The 25,029-nt window shown below is 38.4% G+C and overlaps 4 protein-coding genes and 3 pseudogenes across 5 annotated transcripts; 2 read left to right on the top strand and 5 right to left on the bottom strand.

Annotated features, from left to right (window-relative positions):
• The first annotated feature begins 644 nt into the window (after positions 1-644).
• On the top strand, positions 645-2,883 carry LOC120003383 (60S ribosomal protein L18-2-like). The gene is made up of 5 exons (XM_038852351.1): positions 645-773; positions 841-930; positions 1,029-1,157; positions 1,362-1,544; positions 2,470-2,883. Exons 1-5 carry the CDS (start codon positions 771-773, stop codon positions 2,626-2,628), a joined length of 564 nt encoding a protein of 187 aa, XP_038708279.1. The 5' UTR covers positions 645-770; the 3' UTR covers positions 2,629-2,883.
• Positions 2,884-3,309: 426 nt separating this feature from the next.
• Positions 3,310-5,836, top strand: LOC120003869 (annotated as a pseudogene).
• A 320-nt stretch (positions 5,837-6,156) lies between these two features.
• Positions 6,157-8,011, bottom strand: LOC120003876 (annotated as a pseudogene).
• A 454-nt stretch (positions 8,012-8,465) lies between these two features.
• LOC120003873 (epoxide hydrolase A-like) lies at positions 8,466-11,014 on the bottom strand. Its single transcript, XM_038853012.1, has 3 exons — positions 10,196-11,014; positions 9,215-9,453; positions 8,466-8,979 (listed from the first exon to the last, which is right to left on the bottom strand). Exons 1-3 carry the CDS (start codon positions 10,658-10,660, stop codon positions 8,733-8,735), a joined length of 951 nt encoding a protein of 316 aa, XP_038708940.1. The 5' UTR covers positions 10,661-11,014; the 3' UTR covers positions 8,466-8,732.
• A 2,104-nt stretch (positions 11,015-13,118) lies between these two features.
• LOC120003871 (epoxide hydrolase A-like) lies at positions 13,119-15,648 on the bottom strand. The gene is made up of 3 exons (XM_038853011.1): positions 14,906-15,648; positions 13,802-14,040; positions 13,119-13,539 (listed from the first exon to the last, which is right to left on the bottom strand). The coding sequence occupies exons 1-3, from the start codon at positions 15,368-15,370 to the stop codon at positions 13,290-13,292; spliced, it is 954 nt and encodes a 317-aa protein (XP_038708939.1). The 5' UTR covers positions 15,371-15,648; the 3' UTR covers positions 13,119-13,289.
• A 340-nt stretch (positions 15,649-15,988) lies between these two features.
• On the bottom strand, positions 15,989-23,400 carry LOC120003875 (epoxide hydrolase A-like). Of its 2 annotated transcripts, XM_038853015.1 has the most exons (4): positions 22,708-23,400; positions 21,714-21,952; positions 21,120-21,410; positions 15,989-16,144 (listed from the first exon to the last, which is right to left on the bottom strand). In XM_038853015.1, exons 1-3 carry the CDS (start codon positions 23,170-23,172, stop codon positions 21,164-21,166), a joined length of 951 nt encoding a protein of 316 aa, XP_038708943.1. In that variant the 5' UTR covers positions 23,173-23,400; the 3' UTR covers positions 15,989-16,144; positions 21,120-21,163. The 2 variants fall into 2 exon arrangements, with proteins under 2 accessions (XP_038708943.1, XP_038708941.1); XM_038853013.1 differs by lacking the exon at positions 15,989-16,144 and having other exon boundaries at positions 20,988-21,410.
• Positions 16,155-18,161, bottom strand: LOC120003870 (annotated as a pseudogene).
• Positions 23,401-25,029: the final 1,629 nt, after the last annotated feature.

The raw sequence follows: 25,029 nt of genomic DNA, 5'->3' as shown, positions 1-25,029 counted from the left end.
CAAAAGTTTGGTTGCCAACCCTCAAATCTAGGACTCTGAAGAAAATAACCGAATAATTGAATCTACTGATAACCAAATTATCGGCCGGTTTTTTTTTTTTTTTTTAAAAGAGAGCATATTTCTTTAACGAATTGATCGAAAAATCATATCAAAAATTTTAAAAAAAGAAAAACAACCGTAACCAACGTTTTCACCACTACTCAAATCTAATCTCAGGAAGAAAAATAGTTGAAATCTGGTAATCACTTCGTTGACATCCCTCGCAATGTATTTTGCTAACTCATCACATTGACATAGGTGAAAGAAGAACACAAGTGCAAGGGAAAACCCTAGCTCTCTTGAAGTGAATAAACGGGCTCAATGTATTGCAAAGGTGTACATTAACATGAGATATGTTAGAAAATCCAGCTCAAGCACTATAAAATCAATATTATACGTTTTGGGTTACATGCCCGCACGGTTTTGTTATTCTCGAGCTGTTAGACATTAGTTTTTTACTTTTTAGAACAGTTTTAAATGGGCTGGTTCAAGAATGTCAGGGTTACATATGGGCTGTTTAAGGCCCGGCCTAAACTTATATTTGTTGTCGTCAGCGGCCCATCAATATTGACCAAATGGTCGTTTAGTTTTTCACGATTGGGCCTAAACTCCACCCTTTCCAGCCCAAAATCGTTTCGACTTTCTCATACAAAGTCGGACTCTTCTAAAACCCTAGCTCTCTTGAAGCTGAAGGACATTTGCGCCGAGTTGTTGGCACCAGCAGAGGAAGAATGGTATGGTTTGCTTTCTTTGTCTCTTACGCTTACGCCATCTCATGGGATTATTGCCTTCCAATTTCAGGGTATCGATTTGGTTGCCGGAGGTAAGAGCAAGAAGACCAAGCGCACTGCTCCAAAATCAGATGATATTTACCTAAAGCTCATCGTCAAGGTTCAGTGTCTTTATCTCTCCCTTCCGCTGTATTTTGCGTATGTTTTTGTGCTAAAGAATTTGATTCAAATTCTAAATTTGCCGTTCATGGTGTTCAGTTGTACCGGTTTCTCGTTCGGAGGACTGGTAGCAAGTTCAATGCAGTGATACTGAAGCGGCTTTTCATGAGCAAGGTCAACAAGCCTCCGCTCTCACTCTCTCGTTTGGTTCGTTTCATGGAGGGAAAGGTGCTTCTTTTACTCATTCAACTATCTATTTTTCTAAGAAAACCAAGCGGGTAGCAGTCCAATTCGGAACCTTTTTGTTTTTGATCTAGTCTAATACTTAGATCTGGTTTGGTCACACCTTGTGTTAGAGAGTAGGAAAATGAAAGTAAGTGGAGAGATTATGCTCGTGTTACCTTACTGCATTGTTATGGTTTGATTCACCAGGGTGATAAGATTGCCGTGGTTGTTGGGACAGTAACTGATGATGTCAGAGTCTATGAAGTTCCCACCTTAAAGGTAACAGCGCTGAGGTTTACAGAGACTGCAAGGGCAAGGATTGAGAAGGCTGGTGGAGAGTGCCTAACCTTTGATCAACTTGCTCTGCGAGCCCCTCTTGGTCAGAACACGGTAATGTTTCTTGGTGCCATTATTCTTCTGTTTTATGTGTCGGTTGTTTTTAATACCCTTCTGCAACAAATGATGTTTTTCATGGTTTCCTTTATTAAATGAATGAATTCAGTGATGTGGATAGCTGGATACCCAAAACTGCTAATGATATTTTGTAGATGGCTTGGTATCAAGTGCTTTGTCTTGTTTGTATTAATCATCATATAGCATAAGCATTAATCTGTAGGCATTTGTTTTTGGTGAAAGTTCCGTTTGGTGATGTTTTGACAGTTGAATGCTCTCATTTAGAAATGGCTGGTCATAGTGTTGGTGGATAAGTGATTTTTGTATTATGTAAGCTTGGGTGTTTTCAACCTTGGGTATTTGAACAACTATGGTTGTTGCTGGAATTTGAGTATGTAGGTTGAAAAGCATGTATTGCTTCTTCTTAAGCTAACTTATCTAAGCAATGCTGGGACTGGATAATTATTGTTCTGTTAGGATCTTCTATTACAAATGCATAGGAAGTTTGTAGGTGTTTGACACTATGCACATGGGTAGTTCACTGGTCAGTAAGAATGTTAAGCCTCATATACTAAATATGTGGTTTCTTTTTGCTATTCAGTGTGCCGGTCAAATCTTTAAGGCTCAAGTTTATTCGATTTTTATTTCTTTTCACAGATAACATTTTAAATCAAAACAAGATTCTAGCTCATTTTACGTGTGTTTCGTAGATGCTCTGTCCTCCTTGTGGCCTGATCATATCAATGATCAAGGGGATGGTACCTTCAGTCTTATTTTTTTCTTAGGATGACATACCCTATTCACTCTATTTTCTTTTCCGACTCTTTGTATGGTGATAGTACTGCAAAAACATGGATTCCGAGAAAGAATTACTTCATATTTCTCTTACATTTTGATCTATTATTTTGGCCCTCTCTTACAGGTTCTTCTCAGAGGCCCAAAGAATGCTCGTGAAGCCGTGAAGCATTTTGGACCTGCTCCCGGTGTGCCCCACAGCCACACTAAACCCTATGTGCGAGCAAAAGGAAGGAAATTTGAGAAGGCTAGAGGAAGAAGGAACAGCAGGGGCTTCAGAAATTAAGTCTTTTAACTCATCCAGAGAAAATTCTGAGCTATTGATCAACTTCATACAAATCCATGATGCCATCTATTTTCTTACATGCAGTTGTTTGTTTTTCCTATTGACCCTTTAAATCAAACAATTAATCTCTCTGTTAGCAGATTATCGTTTATCTTCTTTTGGATATTGTGTTTTTAAATGTTCAAGGATTGATGCTGCCTCTTATTTTGTTAAGAAAGCATCTTGCAATGGTCTTTTATTGAGACTTACTGTGTCCATCTCTCCCTTAAGAATTGAGTTCTTTGGTAGGGCTTTTCCTAATCTTTTAATGGATTCCAAGCTAATTTTCATTTAATAGTTAATTATCCGGCCAACGGTTCTCGGTTATTGATTAACTATTTAATTTGGTTTGGTTTCTCTTCTGAATTTGAGCCCAGTTTGAAAAATTATGTAGTTCGTGAATTTTGGGATTGTATACAGTATACCCAAATCCCAGCAAGCTGCAACCCTTGCTTCCTGTTTATCTGCTCATGAAAAAATATGAGATACGGCTGGGAGCCAAAATTTTGGGTATCTTATAACAACATGGGCTGAAAGGTAAATAATGGGCTGAAACTTGATTAATAACAGCCCAAGCCCTTATGCCATAATACCCATCAATCATAATTAAAAGATAAAAAGCCCAAGCCCATTGAAAGATTACAAAGGCTTCATCATCTTCACTGTATCGATATCGATCATCACTCAGTTCATCACATTCACATCACCTGCTCGACGCCGACGCTTGGCTCCTGGAGTCCGACGATAGTCTCCAACTCTACAGTCTCCCTCCAATCTTCACTTCATTCTCAAGGGTATTTCTTTAACTTGACTCGGTTACTCTGTTTTGAAGTTTCAAACTTTAAACTCTGCAATAAGAGGCATCCATAACCAAAAGGGTTGTTTTTTTGCACATTATAACTGTAATCAAATTATTGTTAATTACATAGGTTGATAGCACAAGCAATACATCAAAACAGGGAGGGACAAGTTCCATGATTTCATATTTTGTTTTGTTTTTGATTAAGGATGATGTATTTTTTTTCTTTTTCGTGGCAAGAGACGAGTTTCTATTTGTTTTATTGTTATTGTACTTGTGTGATGAAATCAGGTTGATGATATTGCTTTGTGATGAATTTAGTTTATATTGTTATTTTGTTCAAGATATGTATATAAATATATTGTTGAAATTTTATATAAATGTATAAAAATTATATTTATATAAGCTGTATCCAGTCGGACCCGTATCTTAGGTTTTGGAAGAAATGGCTAATCCCTGTATCTCGTATCCCGTATCTCCGCACCCGTATCGGTGACTGTTTACAGCCCTAGTAGTTAGTTGATTGAATTATTTCCTCTTTTTTTAATTGCATTATATGAACTAAGAAGAATATATATATATATAGGTCAAATTGATGACATCTCTCTTTTTTTTTTGTTTGGTTTTTGCGGAGGCTGAATTTTCTGCTAGGTGAAGATGAGTTTAATTTCTCAGAATGCTATTTCTAGAAACAGAGTAAAGGCTAGAAGGGAGCAGGCTGATGAACCTAGGTTTCTTGAGGAGAACAAAAACAATGAAGATTTAAGGGAGTCTGAATTGGATATCCCAACAAAGAAGAAGAGGAAGAAAGAAAAGGAAGGGAAATTGGGAGTTGAACAAGAACAGCAAATGATGAAACTAGAGAACTTTCTGTTTGGTTCCTTGTATTCGCCTATTGAATTTGGGAAGGAAAAAGCCCAAGATGAGGCTGAGAAGGGATCTGCTTTGTTTTATGTTGATCGTTCTGCAAATGATTTGTCTTTCGATGAAGAGGATGCTGAAACTGATGAGGAGAGTAGTGATGAGGGAGCAACTGAGCAGAGGAAAGCTGTGTGGGTGGATGATGAGGAGGAGAAAACTAATGTGCACATAGCTAAAACCAACAGATTGAGGAAACTAATGAAGGAGGAGGATGAGAGTTTGATTTCTGGCTCGGAGTATGTATCGAGATTGAGAGCCCAACATGTAAAGCTGAACCCCGGAACAGATTGGGCCCTACCTGATTCACGTGTTAGAGATGACAGCGGATATGATGATGAATTATCGGATGAAGAAGATGGTGCAGTTGCAGCCCGTGGATTTGAGGAGCTTGAAGCTTTTGATGACATTCTGAGAACAAATGAAGACCTTGTTGTTAAGAGCAATGCAAAATTGTTGCCAGGAATCCTTGAGTACTCGAGACTTGTGGATGCAAATGCTGAGGATCCTTCTAATTGTCCAATAAATTCGGTTCAATTCCATCGAAATGCTCAGTTGCTACTTACAGCTGGATTGGATCGAAGACTTAGATTCTTTCAGATTGACGGCAAACGTAACAACGAAATACAAAGCATCTTTCTTGATGATTGCCCTATTCGGAAGGCATCTTTTGTTCCCGATGGATCTCAGGTTATTGTGGTGGGAAGGAGAAACTTCTTTTATAGCTTTGATTTGGTGCAAGCAAAAGTTGACAGGATAGGCCCCCTGGTTGGTAGGGAGGAGAAAAGCCTTGAAGTTTTTGAGGTATCCCCTGATTCTAGTACGATTGCTTTTGTTGGCAATGAAGGTTATATATTATTGGTTTCCTCCAAAACGAAGGAACTGATTGGAACTCTGAAGATGAATGGCACTACTCGTTCTTTAGCGTTTGCTAACAATGGCCTGCAATTATTAAGCACTGGAGGTGATGGTCAGATCTACCATTGGGATTAAAGAACAAGAGCTTGCTTCCACAAGGGGGTGGATGAAGGCTGCATAAATGGTACTGCTCTCTGCACTTCCACAAATGGAGCTTTGTTTGCAGCTGGTTCGGATAGTGGGATAGTCAATATTTACAACAGAGAGGAGTTTTTAGGTGGCAAGAGAAAGCCGATCAAAACTATTGAGAACTTGACCACGAAAGTGGACTTCTTAAGGTTTAACAATGATGCTCAAATATTGGCCATGTGTTCAAACATGAAGAAAAATAGTATGAAGTTGATACACATCCCATCCTGCACTGTATTCTCCAATTGGCCTGGACCAAATCGGCTGCTGCATTATCCCCGTTGTTTGGATTTCAGTCCTGGTGGAGGCTTTATGGCTGTGGGAAATGCTGCTGGAAAAGTTTTGTTGTACAAGTTGCATCATTACCATCATGCGTAGATCGAGTAAGCAATCCCGACTTTCTTGTGCCATTTTTTTCCCGTTTCATGTATCAGTTGTTTTTAGAACTCTTCTGCAACAAATGATGTTTTTCATGGTTTCCTTTATTAAATGAGTGAATTCTGTGATGCGGATAGCTGGATACCCAAAACTGCTACCTGAATAGTCTCTTGCATATAATTGTGTTAAGAAAGCATCTGATAATGGTGTTTTATTGGAGTTACTGTGACCATCTCTCCCTTAAGAAATGAGTTTTCAGTAGAGCTTTTCCTAATCTTTTAATGGAATCCTAGCCAATTTTCATTTAGTAGATCATTATGCAGCCAACAGTTTACTGAGAAACTGGATCAAGGCAAGTAATGAAGATCTCATGATTGACTAAATGGAAAACAGGTATATAACAAATTCATTTCATTATTTAAGATAAACTAAAGGAAAAGCAAGCTGAAGCACAAAGATTGAGAAAGCTGATCCGGACTAGGGGCTTGAACTTGGGTATCACCCAATTCGATTCGAGTATATAACTTAACCACCTTGGCTGAGGGGTTGAAGGGTTGTTGGCCTGAGAAAGCTGATCAAAACTTCTTGATGAAGGCATAAATGTGTGCACTGATTTCATCAGGCTTCTCTTGGTTGATGAAGTGTGCTACTCCTTCCATTACAACTACATCCTGCAAACATGGCACCAGCATCTTGAAACCACCATTGTGAATGTATTCTTTGACCCCTGGCATATTATAAGTAGGGTCCAAGTCCCCCACAATGAATTTAACGGGCACAGTGATTTTTGCCCCGTCCATGGCCCGGTCAGCTCCCAGCTTCTGCCAGAGAGAGAAGTTCAGAAATCAATATTTCATATCGAAATTCACAGCTCAGTTCAGAAATCAATATTTCATATTGAAATTCACAGCTCAAATACATTCAAGGTATTGTCTGCTTTGTGTTTGGACCTGCACATATTTGTTCTTTACGGACCATCGTCATTAGTACTTAGACCTCATAATGTCACAGTGGACGCACTAGACCCACAAGAGATAGTCTTCTTTGGGCTCCAGTTCTATGTGGATACACATGTTTACGCTCATGGTTAGATTTATATGCGTCTACAATGTGAGAAGAGCTAGACTCGAGGGGATTTTATTCTTGACATTTCACTTCTCAAGTTTAACAATATATGTTCTGCAAAAACTTACAGGTTCATTGCTCTGTAATAGTTCAATCCTCCTGTGAATCCTTGCTGTTCAAATGTGCCTGCATAGTAGTTCACATCTTCCTCTGTGAGCCATGTAGGCAAGCTTGAAGAATCAGGTAAACCTTCAGGTATCATCGGAGGATGTGGATCACGATATGTAAGAAATCTCCTCAGTATTGTTGCAGTATCAATTTTAGCAAAATCTTTTTCGATTTCTCCAGGTTCCTGAAGCATAATTCATCAAGAAATCTGTCAAGATAGTTCGATTAAACATCAATCAAGATTCAATTATTCAACAATTGCTCACCTGAAATCTGCACACATAGTAATTATCACCGAACAGACCTCGGAGAGTCTCCACGGGCTTCATTTTTGGGTCTCTTGGGAGAAAAGGCACAGTTAGGTTAACCAGGGCCTTGACCCGATCAGGCCTAAAGAGGCAGAAAGACCACGCTATGGTTGCGCCCCAGTCGTGGCCAACAAGGAAAACCTGGTCGATGCCCAGCGAGTCAAGGAGGCCGATGAGGTCACCGACGATGTGGAGAGAGGTGGGTGTTTGAAGATTGGGGAGCATCGGTGTCGCCGTAGCCGCGGAGGTCGGGGCCGATGCAGCGGTAGCCGAGGGAGGAAAGAGAGAGGAGCTGGTGGCGCCACGAGTACCAGAGCTCAGGGAAGCCGTGAAGGAAGAGAATCACTGGGCCCGTTCCTATTGAAGCTATGTGCATGTGTATGCCATTCGTGGCCACTGTTTTGTGCTCTATCTTCTCCATTGATTCTACTTCTCAAGATTCCTTGATTGTAAGGTAAGCTTGCGAATTTTATAGTCACAGAGAGATCAAACCAGATAAACAAGACAAGACGAGCACTTGTCGTCGTTGACAAGGAACGCAAGGGAGATAAAGCAGAAGATGAAGCATTTTGACTATTAAACGGTTGATTTTTGAATATAGGATAGAAACTTCAGATAGGAATCGTAGTAAACAAGGAACAATCAGTTCGCAGTGTCCGGGTCGGTTGATTTTTTTTTTGCTAGCACTTGCAATGAAGAGTTTTTTTTGTTGGGAACAATAAAATGTATTGAGAGACGTGTTTTACTGAGATGATCGAGAATGAAATGTTATACAATAGTATAAATTTACTGGCTTGATTTTATTTTTGATGTAATAGAGGTAAATCTCAGTATTTATTTTTAATCTAGTTGTGATTGTGGTTCAAGTAGGACTCATGTTTGGAGCCAACAATGTCCCATGCCCCCATGTTGTCCACAATAAAATAGAGACAACAAACTACCACCATTGAAACCATTTCATTACCATGACCGTTAAAAAGAGACAGCAAAAGACATCCATGACCCCCTAAAATGGAACCATTGTATTCCGTAATTAACTTAGCAGTCCTCCATGTAAATTCCTGAACTGTCAAACACAAACAACTTACTGAAATGTAAATTCCTGAACAAAGCAATGAAATTAAAGAAAACAACATAATCAACAAACTAAAATGCAAAGTTCCACAATCTTTATTCTGTTTCAAATTAGGTTCCCAGACAATGCGAAAGGTTCACCATTTATTTCTGCATTCTACTTGTATCTGCAGAAAACACAAACAGTGGGATGAAAAACAAGTAAGCTGAAGCAGAAGTGTCAGAGAAAGACCACTTGGGTTATTTTTTGCTATCCAACCACATGGAAATCCAAGCATCAGAGCGCAAAAGGGAGAGTGGAAATCCCATTAAAACTTCTGGATGAAGTCATAAATGTGCTCGTTGATTTCATCCGGCTTCTCTTGGTTGACGAAGTGGGCTACTCCTTCCATTACAACCACATCTTGCAGAAATGGTACATGTTTTTTGAAGCCGCCATGGTGAATAAATTCTTTCGTGCCTGGGATATTATAGGTGATGTCCAGATCCCCCACGATGAACTTCGTTGGTACTTTGACTTGTAAGCCAGTCCACGGCCCGGTGAGCTCCCAGGTTCTGCAAAGAATTCAAGAAAACAATTTACATGCCTAATTAGTCGCTCAACGTTTTTCGAAAAACAACAGAAACTCATATACTCCTGAATCCACGAACCAGGCATTCTGTTGCTTAAAAGAACAAACAATTTATTGAAACTAGACGCAGAAAGTATGCATCAAACAAAGAAATGGAAGATGAGTCCGTATAGAATGTATCTGAAATCAAATATCGGTACTATGTTCTGCAGACATACAGGTCAAGTGCTCTGTAATAGTTCAGTCCTCCATTGAATCCTTTCTGGTCAAATTTGCTTGCATAATAATCGACATCTTCTTGCGAGAGCCAAGGAGGCAAGCTTGTTACATCAGGTAAACCTCTGAATCCTGTTTCTTTTGGTATACGAGGAGGATTTGGATTACGAGAAGTAAGAAACCTTTTCATCACTTTCTCAGTACCAGCTTGAGCAAAATCTTCCTCGGCTTCTCCGGGTTCCTAAAGCATAACTCAAAAACAACCAAGTGAGAGGAGCTGAGAAAAAAATTTATGATTTTAAGAAAAGTAACAGCTTTAAAGAACCTTTGATCATTCAATCAAGTGTCCTCACTTCTGAATGTGATTCAGAATTCTAGGAAGGATTTTAGAACCAAACAATAGTTAATGTCAGAGTGTACACTTACCCTAATCCTTTATCTAGAAGCCAAAAATCGAAAAAATGGGATCCTCACTGCCATGAAAAGCTTGGACAAGCTGTCAAAACTTGTTATCCTACATCGAATTGACATAACCCAACTGAGTAATATATAAGCAAAGGTCGGCACCTCTCACACAACATTTTCTGGGTCTAAATACTACGGAAATGACATATGAGAACAACTCCGTGCGAGTCCGTAGCCAAAACCGACAATATTTATTGTTGTGTTTGAGCTTGGATTTCTAACACAAGCAGTGACTTATAAATAGTTGGTCAAGGTAATTAGTGAATCAAAATTGTCAAGGGCAAGGATCTGGCTGGTCCTGTAATCTTACAACTGAGCACCAGAGTGGCTAATTGCTTCATCCGCCATTAAAGCCCAACTATAAAGCTTAGTACCAAACAATCACAATCGCATTTAAAACAGCCACACAAGAACAAGAAGACTCTCCCAACTAGGCCTAATGAAATTTGAATCGATCAACCACGAAAATTTAAGCAAAAATCAATCACCAATCCCCTTAACAGAATCGAAAATCTGACCTGAAACCTGCAGATGTAGTAATCGTCGCCAAACAGAGCCCTGAACCACTCTACAGGCTTCACTTTTGGGTTCCTTGGACCAAACACCACACTCATGTTGACCAGCGCCTTCACCCTATCAGGCCTTAAGACGCAAAACCACCACGCCATGGCGGCTCCCCAGTCATGACCAATTAGGAACACCTGGTCGATGCCCAGCGAGTCGAGGAGACCGATGAGGTCCCCCACGATATGGAGGGCCGTGTAAGAGCTTGGAGATGGAGGAGCATCGGTGTCGCCAAAACCACGAAGGTCAGGGGCGATGCAGCGGTAGCCACGGGAGGAAAGGGAGAGGAGCTGGTGGCGCCAAGAGTACCAGAGCTCAGGGAAGCCGTGGAGGAAGAGAATCACTGGGCCAGTACCGATTGAAGCAATATGCATGTTTATGCCATTTGTGGCCACTGTTGTATGCTCTATTTTCTCCATTGTTTCGTGCTCGTGGGATCGAGAGTTGCAGCGATGCCCTTCTTCACAAAGGGACGGATAATAAAAGAAGAAAAGACTGGGTTTTTTCTTTTGACCGAAAGAATAAAGGAGAGAATATGAAAGATAAGAAGACAAAAGTTGGGAAATTTTAATAATTTTCACGAGGAAAAAAATTGGAATTCCAGAAACGACAACCAAAGAACCATCGATCCAACTGATATCAAATGTTTAGGCATCTACAACTACAATCCAATCCAATCAAAGCCCCACCCCAATCAGCAATCATCGTGTTTAAATGCTGTAGTATTTTCCTCGTGATGCAGTCGGAAAGACCTTTTGGGTGTTCATTGTGATCAACATTAATATGCTATAATCCGACCAACCAATATCATCAAGTAAGGATATCAGCCACTGGTTATCTTTCGGATTTTTAGGCGTGTGAGCCCGAGATCGGGAATCCGAATCAATACTAGGGATATTTCTTTGTGTGATCATGATTCTATAGATTTGTCACACTTCCAAGCCCCTTCACGCATGACTTTTGCTCAGGTTTACCTGTCAGCAACATGGTGCGTCATTTTCTGGCGGCTTGAGGTTATGCCAACTCAACTATCGAAAATCATGGTTTGGATTTTGAACCAATCAGATGAGATATTTTTTGTGGAATCTTGGTTCCACTTTTGTGCCCTTTGTCGCATGTTCTTCGACTCAGTCTTACCTATTGCCATTATGATGCAGGGTGTTCTGGCGGCTCAAGGTTATGCTAATTTAGTTATCTGAAATTCATAATGGACTCTATGGTTCCTCGATTAGCAAAAAAATGAAAAATCAAAGTGGTAAAAGTTTAGTTTATTAGAATTTTCAGCCCAATATACATTGACAATATTATCTGTTTTGAGTTGTTTGATTTCTATAGATACATTGGCTCGCATGACTTTATTTTCTCATGAGGTCACTCATCCTGCTTTGATTTGTCCAATTTTTGTTGATACATCAGGTCTGCATGACATTACCTTTCCAGGAGGTCAATCATCCCAATGATATTCTCGCATAAACACATTGAATAGCGGAGTTACTACGAAATGTTTTTCTCTAAAAAAACGCGTTGGTGACTTGGTGATGATAAAGAAATAGATTTATCTATATATATGTTAACATAATCCTCCAATGAATCCTTTATGGCTAAATTTGCTTACGAAATAATTGATATATTCCTCTTAGAGCCAAGGAGGTAGGGTTGCAACATCAGGTCCATTTTTCAATCCTGTTTCTTTAGGTACAAGAGAATAAAGATCCGCCATTAATGGAGTGACATCTTTGGACTTTTGATTGGAGATAATAAATTAAGTGAATTTTGTCACAATCACAACCTATCAACGTCTGTAAAAAAAACAACATATTTCCGTAGTTTTCTGCGTCCCTACTTTGGCTTGGGGATGGTCATAGGAGTTGGGTGGAAAGCGAAACCTGCGCATATAGAAATCCTCTCCTAGTCTTAGGTGGGACCTCAATTTTTCCAAAATACTCATTTTGAGATGGTTGTGCTGGAATGATTCCAACCCATTCCACCCATAACATCCGTTGCATCATCATTGATTAAACTTTTAATTACATATTATTGGGAGTTGTTGTACATCAAATTACAGCAGCATCCGCGCTCTTATAATTTTGAACATTTATATTATTTTTAAAAATAAAAAAAAAAAATTATATACGTGTAGTATTTTTGTTTAACGAAAATAATCATATATTTTTTGTTTGAAACAAAAATCAAATTCATTAGAAAAAAGACATAGAAAGTTTTAAGTTTATATCTAACGATTCAAAATTATTATATCTTTTTTATGTTGAATTTGATTTATGTTTTGGACAAATGATGTATCGTTGGATTCATATAAACGATCAAAATACAAATATAATTTTTTAGAAATTTTAAAAAAATTTACTCAAGGCTATAATGGAATTACAATAGGGGCTACTGTAAAAAAACTACAACCCCCAATAACTCATGCTATCAACGGTTGTAAGGTTTTGACCGAGGCTATGATGCTCTAAGGTATTGAATATATGTTACTTTCCAAAAGTGTGTCTATATTATAGAATCAGTTTAATAAGCGATTTTTACGAATATTTATGCTCATCTTTAGCATAAATGCTTTGTGGCAACCACTAAACAATTTTACAAACTGAGTGTCAGCGTAGCTGATTCACATTTTTGTATTTCTACCTTGTGATCAATGATTCAATACTTGACTTGTGGGTAGCATTTGTATGTGCATTTGTATTATCCTCCGAATAGTCTAATACCCTCAAATCAATATCGAACTATCAAAAATACCCTCGTCTTTTTCCTCTCTTCAACTTTATCTTCCTGAAATGTTAGCATAATGAAATATAACTATATAGGTTAACTGAAATATAACTACATCATTTATGCTGGTACTACCACAATGAAGTATAACCATATAAGTTACCTGAAATGTCATAAATTTCCTGGTCAGATACCAACAATGCATCCACCAACAGTTTCTGAATTTATTTTTCTAGTAACGAATAATGTCCTCGGAAACTGAAACTGGATTTCGCCAAACAGATTTCTTGCCAGCAAGCCATAAAAAACACGACAACATCATAAAAATGTTTTTATAAAGTTGTATATGTGGTCACTGATTTCCTCAGGCTTCTCTTGCTGGATGAAGTGGGCTACTCCTTCCATAACTACCACATCTTCCAAAAACGGCACATCCTTCTTGAAGCCACCACCGTGAATGTAATCCTTCACGCCTGGCATATAATAGACAAGGTCCAGATCGCCAATAACAAACTTTGTTGGTATTTTGACTTGTACCCCCGTCCAAGGTCCAGTGAGCTCCCAGCTTCTGCAAAGAATAAAGAAAACAATTTACATGGATTATGAACCCGACTCGTCATTCACTATATAAAACAGTTAGTGTAAGGCCATCATCATAAGATGGTCAAATTGGCACAACTGAAATCCAAGGATCATAGGACAGTAAAGTAAGAGGCACCATCATCACCGAACTTGTGACAAGATAAAGAAGTTTGTGCAGCAGCTATATATGTTTCAGTTCAAGTAATACTTAATTGTCTCAAGTTTAATATGTTAAGCAGAAAGCATACATGTTGTATGCTCGGTAATAGTTCAGTCCTCCATTGAACCCTTTCTGGTTATATTTGCTGGCAAAGTAATCGATATCTTCCTTCGAGAGCCAAGGTGTCAAGCTTGAATCGTGAGGCAAACTTTTTAATCCAACTTGTTTAGGTAGAAAAAGAGGCTGTGTATCGCGCAGTGCATAAAGCTTCCTCAGCAACGTTGCAGTGTCAAACTGAGCAAACTCTTCTTCAATCTCTCCAGGTTCCTATAGCATAATTGAACACAATAAGATCAATTAGAACAAGTGCGAACAAAATGACTAGAGAATAAGTAACACTGACTGGAAGAGAATTGAATGCTAGGACATAAAAAGGGTCATCCCTCATATCATAACTAAATGACAGCTACAAGTTTATTGCAAAAAGACAGTGTTATAAATTCATCTGAACTAATCAAATTGTCTTACTACTTTGGATGTTTTAAGGAAGGAACATATAATGAAATCCTGAACTTTCCAGTATTTCCTCCATGGTTCTTATTGTCTCCTTATTGATGAACCATCCCTCGTGAGACACATATGAAATCCAGCGGAAGACTATTCATCTTCATCATAAGCAATATTGATAAGAAGAAATAAGTATGAACTAATTGGCTGGGTGCCTAATCCGGCTTCATGGTGGCTATACTTGGTTGGTCTAAAACGGGTCAGGTTAAAGTTCCGCAGATATCGATTAGTACGACCACTGATTTGTCTAATAAATACAAAGCCAGAGACTTATTTTCAAAGACATTGTTAGCACAAATTCAAAAGGGTCAAATTAGGAGATTAGACTCATTAATCTTACTATTTTGAGCTTGGCATTAGAGCTTCAAAGTTCAAACCAGAGAGCCAAAACCACCACCCCTCTATCGACAACCAATCCTATTTTTTTTCATTTGAATTACACTGCTCAGATCAAACAACCAATCATTCACCATTCCATAGATAGTAGAAGAAAAGCACTGCATATATAATTTTATTTGCATAAACAATAAATCAATCACAAATCCCCTGGAAAACAGAACAACGAAAGAGTGGATTTGAGAATAATAATCCTCAGGAAGCTCAAGAAGAATTCAAAATCGCTAACCTGAAACCTACACATGTAGAAATCATCCCCAAGCACGGCCCTCAAACCATCCATAGGCTTAAATTTTGGATTCCGCCGTGGGAATGGCACGCTCAAATTGACCAAAGCCTTAACCCTATCAGGCCTAAAAAGACAAAACCACCACGCCACAGAGGCCCCCCAATCGTGACCGACCAGGAAAACCTGCTCAATCCCCTGATCGTCGAGGAGGCCGACGAGGTCGCCCACTAAGTGGGGCATAGAGTAGGAACTCGGTGATGGAGGAGCATCTGTGTCTCCATAGCCACGGAGGTCGGGGGCGATGCAGCGATAGCCGCGGGAGGAAAGAGAGAGTAGCTGGTGGCGCCACGAGTACCAGAGCTCAGGGAAGCCATGGATGAAGAGAATCACTGGGCCCGCACCGATTGATGCTACATGCATTTTGATGCCATTTGTGGACACTATTGTGTGCTCGATCTTCTCCATCTCTGCTCGCCGGAAATTTCTTGGTCACAACAGATTATTGATTTGAGAGTGTGAGGGATCTGCTGTTAGAGCAAATCCCTTAAAAAACAAATAGAGGAGACAAAAAATATGAATTGTTTGACTTCAAAGGGCAAGGAAAAAGTGGTATCTCCGGTGGAATTCTGAAGAAGTGACCGGAACAACCGACGAACGCAGACGGAATTGAAAGTGAAAGATCGCCGGCTGTGCGATTAGTCCTTGTAATTTACAACTTTTGTCAGTGTCCCCTCTCCATTCTTTTTTTAATAAAACAAGCTTTGTATTGTATGAAGTTTGTTTAAAATAGTCCATACCCGTTTACATTCTCGTTGACTTGACAAATATTATACGACACGACTTTGGATATTGGTTTTAGGTTGCTCCTGTTTGGTGCAGTGGATCCGTTGCACCAACCTCTGTCATCTTCTGTTATTGTTTTGGGCACGCTCTCTCTCGTAACAAGTGAAGTGCATGAATAGAGTTAGGAGGTTTAACCATAGCAGATCCCTTTTTATTTGAGTCCTGTGGATTTAGAGGTAAGTCAATCATATCCTCAATTCATTTCCTACTCTTGAGACGAGGAAGAGCGCAAGCGTAGTAAGCGACGAAATCAATTTTTTTAATAACCGAAAATCACACCATACAAATACCACACAATACATCATGCCCCAGCAATTTCTGAATTTATTTTTCTAGTAATGACTAATGTACATGATGCGAAAGGGAATACAAAGAAACAGAAACTGGATTTAGCCATACAGATTTCTTACCAGCGAACCATAATAACATCATCAAAATGTTTTTATATAGTTGTAAATGTGGTCACTGATTTCTTCAAGCTTTTCTTGCTGGATGAAGTGAGCTACTCCTTCCATAATTACCACATCCTTTTTGAAGCCACCACTGTGAATGTAATCCTTCATGCCAGGGATATAATAGACAGGGTCCAAATCGCCCATAACAAACTTCGTCGGTATTTTGACTTGTACCCCCGTCCAAGGTCCAGTGAGCTCCCAGCTTCTGCAAAGAGAACAATTTACATGGACTATGAACCCAACTCTTTCATTACATAAAATAGCACTAAATGCACGGTCATAGTACAGTCCTCCAACGAACCCTTTCTGGCGATATTTACTGGCAAAGTAATCAATATCTTCCTTTGAGAGCCAAGGCGTCAAGCTTGAATCGTAAGGCAAACCTTTCAGTCCTACTTGTTTAGGTAGTAAAAAAGGCTGAGGCTGTGGATCGCGCAATGCATAAAACTTCCTCAGCAATGTTGCAGTGTCAAATTGAGCAAACTCTTCCTCAATCTCTCCAGGTTCCTATAGCATAATTAAACACACAATAATATCAATTAGAAGAGCGCAGAGAACAAAATGACTCGAAAAGGCGTAACGCTGACATGATGAGAATTGAATGGTAAGGCATAAAAATGCTCATCCCTATTCTCTCATATCATAACTAAATGATGTGTACAGTGTACTGCAAACAGACAATGCTAAAAATTCATCCAAACCAATCAAATTGTCTCACTTCTGATGTTTTAAGGAATATATATATATATATATATATATATATAATGAAATCTTGAACTTTCCAGTATTTCCTCCATGATTCTTGTTGAAAGTGCTGAGAAAAGTCTCACATTACTAAAATAAGAGATTGATCTAATGGACAAGTTATAAGCTCGTGAGTTTCCTTGACTTAGTAAGACGCATTTTTTAAACCGTGAGCCCTGAAAGGCCCTGTGATAGGTTGGGTTGGACTTGGGTTTAAGAAAGCGGACAGTATCTTACAAAGATAGTCAAGTTTGGGCTAGAGAGCCCATCCCTCAAACCTCATGAGACACATTTGGAATCCAACGGAAGATCATTCATCTTCATCATAAGCAATATTGATGAGAAGAAATAAGCATTAAACTAATTCGGTGGATGCCTAAATCCTAATCTGACTTCATGGTGGCTGTAGTTGGTTGGTCTAAAATGGTTCAGGTTAAAAACTTCGGCAGCAAAGGAAGTCAAATTAATTCAAAAGGGCCAAATTAGGACATTAGACTCATTAATCTTCCTATTTTGAGCTTGGCATTAGAGATTCAAACCAGAGAACCAAAACAACCACCTCTCTATAGACGACCAACCAACCATATTTTTAATTTTAATTACAATGCTCAGATCAAACAAAGAATAGAAGAAAATTACTGCATATATAATTCTATTTGCATAAATAATGAATCAATCACAAATCCACTGGAAAACAGAATAACGAAAGAGTGAAATTGTGAATAATATTCCTCAGGAAGCTCAAGAAGAATTCAAAATCGCTAACCTGAAACCTGCACATGCAGAAATCATCCCCAAGCACGGCCCTGAAGCCATCGATAAGCTTAATTTTTGGATTCCGCGGTATGCACGGCACGCTCAAATTGACCAAAGCCTTAACCCTATTAGGACTAAAAAGACAAAATCACCACACCACAATCGCCCCCCAATCGTGGCCGACCAGGAAAACCTGCTCAATACCCAGAGAGTAGAGGAGGCCGACGAGGTCGCCTACAATGTGATGGAAAGAGTAGGAGCCCGGTGATGGAGGTGCATCCGTGTCGCCATAGCCACGGAGGTCAGGGGCAATGCAGCGGTAGCCGTGGGACGAAAGAGAGGGTAGCTGGTGGCGCCATGAGTACCAGAGCTCAGGGAAGCCATGGATGAAGAGAATCACTGGGCCAGTGCCGATTGATTCCATTTGTGGACACTGTAGCGTGCTCTATCTTCTCCATCATCTCTGCTTGCCTGAAGCTTTCTTAATCACAACAACAGATTGATTTGAGACTGTGAGGGATTTGGTGTTCGAGAAAATCCTATACATAGAGGAGACAAAAAATAAAAAATGTGAATTGTTTGAATGGAAGGGCAAGAAATGTGTTTGAGAGTGAGATCGCCGCCAAAATCCAAATATCGGCATTAATGACCTTTTTTACAAGGGATAAGTATTAGGAAAGCCCTCGAACTTTCAAAATCAGACCAGTTGAGCCCTTAATCTTTTTTTCGTATCAAACCAACTCCTCACCTTCCAATTATGATTCACGTTAGCCCTTGGTCCAAACTTCTGTTAAAAATGTTGATGTGGACCTGAATATATATGTGACATGGCATTCATTTGATAAAAAAAATAAAGTTAGTCGTTAAAAAAATCATACACGTCACTTTTTTTCCCAAATTGAAGAAACTCAGTTCGACCTAATTGAAAAGTTGTCGTCATCTGAGCCCATCTCCGGCGACCAACAATTTGGCACTGACCTACATCACTCTTCGATTCGACCAAAATAGAGAAATCGAATAAAGAAAGTGGTGGTGACGGAGTTGTGGGTGCGGTAAGCTTCGAACCCGAGAGAGAGAACGAGGAGATGGGTTGCGATCACAAGCACCAACGTCACAGGTATGTTCAACCCCATAAACCAACATCCCTCTCAACCCAATCTCATCAACCTTCAAAAGACACTCATTACCCGCACAAAATTGTTCGTAAAATGAGTGTTTGATTGTGCTTAACAACACATCACGCACACCTTTTATTTCCATCAATCGAGACCTCATTACCAGCAAACCCAAATCCACCACCGATTGACGGATCGGAGAAGCTTGGGTGGGATTACATGGGTGGCCATGAAACAGAGAAAGCTCTGTTTTGTTATTGTTGAAAAGCAATGCTATTTCCGACGGATGTAGATTGTAGATCTCGACTCTTGAGGGGCTGATTTTTTTCCTCTTGTTTTTTAGATTTTTTTTTTGAAAACCATGTCACTTTTTACAGGTAATTTTATTTTTTATCAAATGAATGCCATGTCATAGATTTAGATCCACATCAGCATTTTTTTAACGGAAGTTTGGACCAAGGGCTAACGTGGACCATAACAGGAAGGTGAGGGGTTGGTTTGACACAAAAAAAAGATAAAGGGCTCAACTGGTCTGTTTTTGAAAGTTCGAGGGCTTTCCTCATACTTATCCCTTTTTACAATTAACACTATTGCGAATATCATTAGATTCATTGATACTTTTTTAATATTATTTAATACACGAATTCTCTCTCCCGAATTAAACTGAGGGCCTAAAATACAGACCTATAGTTTCACGATTTAAAATATGTAAGACCCAAAACAATATTCCTATATTGACTCATTGAATATTTTCTTCTCGATCGGTGTCCTTGGTTCTACTTTTGTCGGTGATTGAGAAAGTTTCTTGATGGTATTGGTTTTACGTGCCACGCGTCTAGATCTCAGTGGAGTATATTTTGGTATTACTAGAATCATATACAAAAATGATCTGATTCTGTTCTTCATTTTATATCATCTTAAATTAGTTGAAGAGTTTGAAATTGTTGTTTATTTTATGAACATAGTGACGGATTGAAATGACAACTACATCCGATCTACTAATTGAAGTAGTAAGAGTGATGTGTTTCCCCTTATTGACAGGTTTGAATCTCCTCTTCTTCATTTAAAAAAAAGAAAGACAACTAAGGATGATGCGAGAGAAGAATTTTGCATGTATGGTTGTTGAGAATCCCCACACCACAGTGAATGAGAAGGAAGAATTCCGGATTTTTTTTCCCTAAATTTTGGTTTTCTTGCCTTCTGTTTTCCACGTCATTCTACTGATTTCTTTTTTTAAAAAATAATTTTTATTTACTTTTGATCCATGTAAGCTGCTATATTGTCATTTGTCAATCTCGACCGTGTGATTAACGGTCAATCGTTTGCCAAGTAAAATTTGACCGTTAAGGAGTTGGAGACTAGAATATAAACAAGACAAATGTGCAAAGTTCTTGGATATGAATACTTTAGCCCAAATTTATATGTGACCAGCGCGCTTGCATGAAAAGTTAGATATTGATTGTTAAGACGGAATACATTGATTGTTAAGACGGAATACGGATGATGATTGACTCATATGCCCAATGTAAGATATTGTGTGTCTTATTTCAAGAAATGATCCTGCCAATCCACTTGAACCCTCGACCTCGGGATAGGGGGGCTGCAATGTACATTGCAGCATTTATTAGAAATTGTTTTAATCTTGACCATTCATTTCATCCAATGATTAAGATTAAACAAGGTAAATAACATTGAAAAAAAGAAGACTTCTTTTCTTTCAACTTTATCTCTTCCCTCTCCCTTTCCATTCTTTGAAATCCTTGGCTTGGCACCTGTCAAAAACCCATTCCACTGACGAAAGACCTCAGGCACCTTCTTCCCCTGAAGTGTTGCTCTTTCTGATGTGTTTTTTTTTCTTTAACTAATTTTGATATAATTGAATTCCACTGTGAGCTTTTGTGGCTTCAAAGGACTGGGGCATTTCTAATACAGCTTGATAATAAGCATTATTTTTAGAGAAGTTTTGAATTTGTCTCATATTCTTTTAGACAAGTTTAATCTTAACCATTGGATGAAAGGAATGATTGAGATTAAAACAATTTATAGTAAATGCTGCAATGCACATTGCGGCCCCCCTATCCCCTCGACCTCTTAGAGGTGGGAAAATGAGTCCCCATGACCTCTTAAGTACATGTAATATGAAAACCACGATAGCGTAACCGATCCACACAATAAGCAACGAAATATATGTTACCTCAAATATTAAAAATTTCCTGGTCAGATACCACACAATGCATCCACCAGCAGCTTTTGAATTTATTTTTCTAGTGATTGACTAATGTCTTAGAAAAATACATGGCAAACAGATTTATTACCAGCGAGCAATATAAAGCATGACAACATCATCAAAATGTTTTTATAAAGTCGTAAATGTGGTCGTTGATTTCCTCAGGCTTTTCTTCATGGATGTAGTGGGCTACCCCTTCCATAACTACCACATCTTGCAAATACGGCACATCCTTCTTGAAGCCACCACCGTGAATGTAATCCTTCATGCCTGGCATATAATAGGCAATGTCCATATCGCCAATAACAAACTTCGTCGGTATTTTGATTTGAGCGCTCGTCCAAGGTCCAGTGAGCTCCCAGTTTCTGCAATGCATAAAGAGAACAATTTACATGGACTATGAATTCAACTCTTTCACTATATAAAACAGTTAGGGTAAGGCCATCATCAAAAGATAGTCAAATTAACGCAACTAAAATCAAAGGATCACAAGACGGTAAAATAAGAGGTATGTGGGATGGTATGCGTCAAACTTTGATATTGAAGATGAGACCATCATCACCAAACTCATGACAAGATAAAAGAAGAGTTTGTGCAACAGCTATAGATGTTTGAATTCAAGTAACACTTAATTGTCTAAAGTTCAATATATTAGGCAGAGAGCATACATGTTGAGCACTCGGTAATAGTTCAGTCCTCCAGTGAACCCTTTCTGGCTATATTTGCTGGCAAAGTAATCGATATCTTCCTTCGAGAGCCAAGGCGTCAAGCTTGAATCATGAGGCAAACCTTTTAATCCTACTTGTTTAGGTAGAAAAAGAGGCCGTGTGTCGCGCAATGCATAAAACTTCCTCAGCACTGTTTCAGTGTCAAATTGAGCAAACTCTTCTTCAATCTCTCTAGGTTCCTATAGCATAATTAAACACAATAATATCAATTTAAAGAAGTGAGAACAAAATGACTTGAAAACTGTTCATCTTCATCATAAGCAATAGTAGTTGGTTGGTCTAAAATGGTTCAGGTTAAAGTTCGGAAGCAAAGGAACTCAAATTAATTAAAACTTGATGTTCTAAACTCATACTTGGCGCATATATTGATAAGCTCGACCACTGATTTGTCCAATAAATGCATAAGCTAGGGACTTTTCAAAGACACTGTTAGCACAAGTTCAAAAATGCCATATTATGACATTAGACTCTTTTTTTTGGTAACCAAGCGAAAAAGCCCTCGGAACCAGGATATCATAACGAAATATCCCACCTGGTTGGTTCGGCCTTCAGACCTCGGGTGTATATGCCTTGAGTCAAGAGATAACCAACGAGGCTATCGTGAAGTGTTTCATTAGACTCATTAGTCTTTTCTATTTTGAGGTTTACATCAAAGGTTCAAACCAGAGAACCACAACAACCACCTCTCCGCCCACAAGCAATCATTTTTTGTCATTTTAATTACACTGCTCAGATCAAACAACCAATCCATTGACAGTAGAAGAAAAGTACTGCATATATAGTTCTATTTGCATAAACAAGGGCGAACAATAAATCAATCAATAATCTCACAACAGCCAATAAGATATTAAGTAACTGGAAAACAGAATTATGGTAGAGTGAAAATATGATTAATATTCCTCAGGAAGCTAAAGAAGAATTCAAAATCGCTAACCTGAAACCTGCAGATGTAGAAATCATCCCCAAGCACAGCCCTCATTCCATCGATAGGCTTAAATTGTGGATTCCGCGGTGTGAACGCCACGCTCATATTGACCAAAGCCTTAACCCTATCAGGCCTAAGAAGACAAAACCACCACCCCACATACGCCCCCCAATCGTGGCCGACTAGGAAAACCTGTTCAATCGCCAGAGCGTCGAGGAGGCCGACGAGGTCGCCCACTAAGTGGTGGACAGAATACGAGCTCGGTGATGGAGGAGCATCTGTGTCGCCATAGCCGCGGAGGTCGGGGGCGATGCAGCGGTAGCCGCGGGAGGAAAGAGAGAGGAGCTGGTGGCGCCACGAGTACCAGAGCTCAGGGAAGCCGTGTAGGAAGAGAATCACTGGGCCCGTGCCGATTGATGCTACATGCATTTTGATGCCATTTGTGGACACTGTTGTGTGCTCTATCTTCTCCATATCTGCTTGCCTGAAGTTTTCTTGGTCACAACAGATTGATTTGAGAGTGAGGGATCTGCTGTTCGAGCAAATCCTATAAATACCGGTGGAAATCTGAAGAAATGATAGATATCATGCGATTCGGTGGGATCTTATATGATTCATGTTCAGCACTTCTGCCATGAATATGATGTCCAAAGATGAGAATCCGAAGATTATTTTTTTCCAAAATATGGGTTGTGTGATAGACAATTTTGATAATAATATGTATTATAACATATATTGCATATAATAAATAATAGTAATAAATGATAACAGATATGGTTCCTGAAATACTGATAAGTGTTTAGTGTTACTTTTGATGGTAACATGTATGGTGTTAAAATTGTTGTGTAAATTAAATGCATTGGTAGACAATTTTGATAATAATATATATTATAACATATATTGCATATAATAAATAATAGTAATAAATGATAACAGATATGATTCCTGAAATGCTGATAGGTATTTAGTATTACTTTTGATGGTAATATGTACGGTGTTAAAATTGTTGTGTAAATTAAATACAGTGGTATTATGTATTTAACTTGTAACATATTAAAGTCGGGTTAAATAAATAAGAAACAAATGATCATAAAATTAAAAATTATTTAAATAAATTTAATAAATATAAAAGTAAAATTTATATTTATTAACAAATACAACTGGGTTGTTAATAAATTTAAAAATAATCTTTTGATCGTATACCATCTCGTTCCAACTGTGCTTCACGAGATTGTAACCCTTGTACCTCTCCCAAGGCACCTCATATCACATATTTGTGACCATAGCATCACTGTCCATCCACCATAGAAACTCCACTTCCGGATGCGACAACAGAATTTTCATTATCAACTGGGTTCTCGAAAGGCTTCGAAGAGGAACCAGTAACCAAGAGGATTCTTATCCGGGTCGGGTTTCTCGGTCTCTTCTTCGTCGGTGTGTTTCCGAGAGTAAAAACGTTCATGGAGTACCAAACTTTCAGACGCCTATGGTGCTACTGACGAGAAGGATGGTTAGGGTATTAATGTCAAGACAGATTAAAATCAAGGGTAGTTAAGTAATCTTGTGTTCAAATTGTCTCAAATGGGACCATTCCAGATTTCATAATATTTGGTAAAGGTAATGCTATCCAAACCCCCATTTTTACTATATAAACCTCCTATTGAAAAGAGAGGCGGCTTTTGACTACAAACTTTTATGTTTTTTTATTTTTTCTTAGGCATAGGTCCCACACACCACATGCTTTAACAAACTTTTTTATTAATTTATTTTAAAATTATGGGACCATCAACTTTACATTTAAAAGAAATATTTAATGAATTAAATTAAATTCTTAATAAACTACAAAACATATCATTAAATTAAATGAATAACAATTATAAATTAACATTTATACTTATAAATAAATTGGGTTGAGTGATTCTAGTTACCAAAAAATATTATTAACTAATATATTCCATGAATAAATTATAAAAATAATATAATAACTTTTAAATTAATTAAAGATAATAATAAATTATAAATTATTTCTAGGTCCAATGTTAATTATTTACTCATTTTTAATAATTTTTATGAGAAAAATAAGCTAAAAATTGATAAAGGAAACTCAACCTTACATAAATAATACAGTGCATATATATGTATATATATATATATATATATATATATATATATATATAAAAGCATGCACACAACTAATAATTAATTAGAGAGAATATTCAGTTCACAAAATCATCTTTTTGGTTATAAACCACTACATAACAAATGTGAAATGACATACTGTTTGCAACCTACAATCCTTAGAGCATCCACAATGAATGCCCTTGATACACA

Source organism: Tripterygium wilfordii, chromosome 8 (assembly GCF_013401445.1).
Source record: "Tripterygium wilfordii isolate XIE 37 chromosome 8, ASM1340144v1, whole genome shotgun sequence".
In the NCBI taxonomy this organism is placed as follows: domain Eukaryota; kingdom Viridiplantae; phylum Streptophyta; class Magnoliopsida; order Celastrales; family Celastraceae; genus Tripterygium; species Tripterygium wilfordii.
Note: the sequence above shows the minus strand (reverse complement) of the source record. Positions and strands in the feature narration are given on the sequence as shown.

Excerpts from the sequence above, each read along its gene's own strand:
- LOC120003871 (XM_038853011.1), bottom strand. The coding sequence starts at position 15,370 with ATGGAGAAGATCGAGCACACAATAGTGTCCACAAATGGCATCAAAATG. Across the intron at positions 14,041-14,905 it reads TCTACATGTGTAGGTTTCAG|GAACCTGGAGAGATTGAAGA; the intron begins GTTAGCGATTTT and ends ATTATGCTATAG. Across the intron at positions 13,540-13,801 it reads TATTACCGAGCATACAACAT|AAGCTGGGAGCTCACTGGAC; the intron begins GTATGCTTTCTG and ends TATTCTTTGCAG.
- LOC120003383 (XM_038852351.1), top strand. Across the intron at positions 1,158-1,361 it reads TTCGTTTCATGGAGGGAAAG|GGTGATAAGATTGCCGTGGT; the intron begins GTGCTTCTTTTA and ends TTGATTCACCAG. Across the intron at positions 1,545-2,469 it reads CCCCTCTTGGTCAGAACACG|GTTCTTCTCAGAGGCCCAAA; the intron begins GTAATGTTTCTT and ends CCTCTCTTACAG.
- LOC120003873 (XM_038853012.1), bottom strand. The coding sequence starts at position 10,660 with ATGGAGAAAATAGAGCATACAACAGTGGCCACAAATGGCATAAACATG. Across the intron at positions 9,454-10,195 it reads ACTACATCTGCAGGTTTCAG|GAACCCGGAGAAGCCGAGGA; the intron begins GTCAGATTTTCG and ends GTTATGCTTTAG. Across the intron at positions 8,980-9,214 it reads TATTACAGAGCACTTGACCT|AACCTGGGAGCTCACCGGGC; the intron begins GTATGTCTGCAG and ends AATTCTTTGCAG.
- LOC120003875 (XM_038853015.1), bottom strand. The coding sequence starts at position 23,172 with ATGGAGAAGATAGAGCACACAACAGTGTCCACAAATGGCATCAAAATG. Across the intron at positions 21,953-22,707 it reads TCTACATCTGCAGGTTTCAG|GAACCTAGAGAGATTGAAGA; the intron begins GTTAGCGATTTT and ends ATTATGCTATAG. Across the intron at positions 21,411-21,713 it reads TATTACCGAGTGCTCAACAT|AAACTGGGAGCTCACTGGAC; the intron begins GTATGCTCTCTG and ends TATGCATTGCAG.